The 3,888-nt window shown below is 50.6% G+C and overlaps 1 protein-coding gene across 1 annotated transcript; it reads left to right on the forward strand.

Annotated features, from left to right (window-relative positions):
* Positions 1-1,659: 1,659 nt before the first annotated feature.
* On the forward strand, positions 1,660-2,900 carry LAJ45_09276 (uncharacterized protein; the record flags this gene model as incomplete). The annotated part of the gene is made up of 4 exons (XM_046118820.1): positions 1,660-1,850; positions 1,959-2,368; positions 2,430-2,694; positions 2,765-2,900. The coding sequence occupies 4 exons, from the start codon at positions 1,660-1,662 to the stop codon at positions 2,898-2,900; spliced, it is 1,002 nt and encodes a 333-aa protein (XP_045967898.1).
* Positions 2,901-3,888: the final 988 nt, after the last annotated feature.

A 3,888-nucleotide genomic window follows, 5' to 3' on the forward strand; every position in this document is an offset into this window, starting at 1 on the left:
GCCTTGAAAGCCCAAAGCCCCCACCCTCCCGCACCAAAGCTCTTCCCGCCCCATATCCGCTTCTCTCTTTTCTCATTTATAGTTGGGCATCATCGGCGTCGATCTATTTGTATTATGTAATGCCATATCACCCTCTTGTTTTTTCTCTCTTCTATTTCCCTGTTGGCTACATCTTCTCCTGTTGAAAATTTCGACTCATTGTGAGCATTATACTCCTTTTCATGTTGAAATTTGAAATTTTCGTGTTTTTGTTGAAGGCGGAGATAGTTGTTCTTTTTTGTCTAAATTTCGGGTGTTATTGTTGTTTTTGTTTTTTTTTGTTGGATTTGGGGTTTCTCATGAACTAACTGCCGTTATGTTTTTTCTTTCTTTCTTTCTTTCCTTCTTAAATCTGGCTATTTTCGATACCTCTGTGTGTTTTTCCCTAAAAACATCTATTCTCTTTTCCATATTTTTTCGTTTGTATCATGATTTTAATTACTCTAACTGAGACGATGGGTGGTTTTCTGTAACGGGTTTATGTTTTTCCTAATTTTTTTCCTCTTTCTTTTCTTTCTGTCCGAGACTTTCTGGGGATTGAGACTTTTTTTGTTGTTAGTAAGTAGGTATACGTGTAGGCACTGTTATGGCTCTGGGGGGGAGGGTGGGAGAAGAATATTGGTTCCCAGGGAAATAAAACATACCATAACTGTTTATTTTTCCTTTCCCAAAGGGGTTCGGCCGTGCGGTATATGTGCTAAAATTAAGTTATATATGACCGTGACAAGTTGGGATTTTAATTAAGGTCACGCAGCCAAGGAAAACCACCAATCCACCACCACCACCACCTTAATAGGGGATGGTGGGCGATAAGAAAACAAACACGCCCGCCCTTCTTTTGCAAGAAGAAGGTGCCCATTGGGCGGCTAGCTAGGGCATCGTAGCGCAACACACTGCTGCTGCAGCGAGCTGGCGGACAAACACGATTGCGCCCGCCGAGACAGACTGGCTGCGATTGCGTTACGCACAGGATGCAATGCTGTGCGCGCGTGGTACTGGGCTGGTACTGGGGACTGGGCCCTGGGGTACGCGGGGTGTACAGGGTACAGGGTACGGGGTGCTGCCGGTACTGGGGGTACGGGGGAGGTGGACTGAGTGACGGAGTGAAGATGGCCGGAGGTTGCAGCAGCTCAGGGTCAAGCATCGGAATTGCCAGAAAAACTAGAGCAGTAATAGTAATCAGCGCTAGGACTAGTAGTAGTCAGAAAACTTAGTCACTAGAGAAAAAAGAAAAGGGAAATACTGCGCAGGATTGTTATTCGATCACCGACCAATCGACCGCACGCGCAGTCGCTTGTGGAATCATACCATGACAAGATCAGAAAAGGAAAAGGAAAACCTCTGTTTGGCTCTTGAGTCTTGAGTCTTCATCCCTGGCCTGTCGTTGCATGGGATGTGATGATTTGATGATCTACCCCACGTACAGCTAGTTTAGCCTAGCCTGCCTATCATGCACCAGAGCCGCAACCCAACATTCCCCACATACATTACCCTGGTTGCGAACGAACTACATGCGAACCTGCGCAGGATCAACAACACCCACTGCCACTACCACTACCACCCTCACTCCCCACCACCACCGCCACCATCCTCATCACGGACACCGCCGTCGCCGCTGAGATGCCATTGATGACGATGCCCTTCCGAACGCTTGTGCGCAGACTCCCGCGGCAGGGTGGTGGTGGTGCGCTGAGCATGAGCATGAGCATGAGCAGGAGCATGGGATTTGGCGGTAGCAGTAGCAGTAGTACGTTGAGGTGCTTCTACGCAATTGGAGGTGGAAACACTGGCTTGGGGGGCAGCAGCAGCATGTAGGTTCCCATACACCCCACCACCACCAGCTCAGCCCATTCTAGCTCGGCGAACCAGCCAGCCAAAGCCAGAGAGAGAAAGGGCTCCACTGACACAAGAGCCGACAGAAAAGGCGCTCTCAGCCTCCACAGCTCCCGCTTCCACAGCAGCACCTCTACTAGCACCCCCACCCCCACTCCGACCCCACCACAGCCACCAGCGCAGAAGCAGAAGAAAAAGCTCTCCAAGATCCTACCCGCCGCGCTCACCCCGCACGAGAACATCTACAACCTGCCCAACATCCTCACCTTCTCGCGCCTGCTAGCGTCGCCCGTGATTGGCTACCTTGTACTCCATGACCAGCCCGCAGCGGCGCTGGGGCTGTTTGCGGCGGCGGGGCTCACAGATCTCGTCGATGGGTGGATCGCGCGGCGGTGGAAGCTGCAGACCGTGGTTGGCAGCGTTATAGACCCTATGGCGGATAAGGTGCTGATGACAATATTGACCGTCACACTGGCTATGCAGGGGCTTCTTCCTGGTATGTTCCTCTCCCACTTCCCCCCCTCTCTGCTAGCATGGTTGTTGAGAAGGAGACGTAGTGTGGATCGCGGCGATAATCCTCGGCCGCGACGTCGGGCTGGCGATATCGGCGATATACTTCCGCTGGATCTCGCTCCCGCCGCCAAAGACCATGGTGCGCTACTGGGACTTTTCGCTGCCGAGCGCGGAGGTGCATCCGACCACTATCAGTAAGCTGAATACGGCGCTGCAGCTGGGGCTGGTGGGCGCGTGTATGGCGCATCCGCTGGTGGGGGCGGGGGCTGCGGGCGCGGCGGATCTGGAGCTGGCGTTGCAGGCGCTGCAGTAAGTTTGCTCTTTCCATGAAGAGGGAGGGAAGAAGGAAGGATGGGCGCTGATGATGGGGGCGCGATAGGTATACGGTGGCGACGACGACGGTGTGGAGTGGGCTGTCGTATGTGTATTCGAAGGATGCCGTCAAGATCTTGAAGCAGCCGGAGGCCGCGGTGGTGGTGGAGGAGAAGAAGAAGGAGAAGGAGGAGGGAAAGTAGTAGATGTACGTGTAGATTTTATGGGTGAGTAGGGAGGGTGAATAGATGTGTGGTGGGGGTGTATGTACAATATCTTTTTTCTTTTTCAATTCTTATATTTTTATATCTAGCTTTCCCTTTCTAGACGTTTCCCCATTATGCATACATGGCAGTCTCAATAGGTGCACTCTACCGTCCCTAGTAGAACACTCCAGTAGAACCACCCCCGCTAGCTAGATACACGTAGCCAGCCCGTAGATCTCATTCACGGCCTATATACCCCACGCAATCTGGACTATACACATAGAATTGGGCCGCCCACACCATTGTGGTTGGATGCACCTAATATCGGGCAGAGTAATCATTGACATCCCCATGGCAACGACGTCATTGATCCGATATGTGCACTTCCGGTCGGGGGTTATAGTTAGGCAGAATATACCCCCCCTCAAGTTTCAACTAGTACCTCGTGCCTTGCATTGCATGAAGGGGTGGTCAGGGTGAGATGTAGGGCTGTGGGGACGGGAGTGTTTTACTTACATACATGTAGGTATGTAGTGATAATAGATCTGATATGATGGCGGGAGATAGGAATGTAGCCCACCCGGAACACCTTTCTGGACCTCTCCATAGTTCCCAGAAAGACCGTTCATCAATAATAGTAAACCAACTTTAGATCCTACGTATTTGGGCTACACGTCCATGCTTTCATCTCATCTCATCTAACCATACACAAGCTATAAAGTACCGGCCCACGGTTCAGTATAAGTGTAAAAAGCCTTATTTGAAGCTCACGATAACCCTAACCCTATTCAATGGAGCTGTCCAATGGACGTAAGATAAAAGTATCGGCAGAATGGCACTTGAAGGGTCCAGAGAGAAGAAGCATATAATGGAGGAAAACAAGTTCTAGAAGCTTTAGGCTGATGGAAAATAAATCTTTAGAAAAGATCTACCCGCATCGTGCGTTATAATAAAATAATGGGAAAGGGTCTCAAACGACACAGGT

This window comes from Morchella importuna (genome assembly GCF_003444635.1).
Source record: "Morchella importuna strain M04M26 chromosome Unknown Morimp01GS035, whole genome shotgun sequence".
Taxonomy (NCBI): domain Eukaryota; kingdom Fungi; phylum Ascomycota; class Pezizomycetes; order Pezizales; family Morchellaceae; genus Morchella; species Morchella importuna.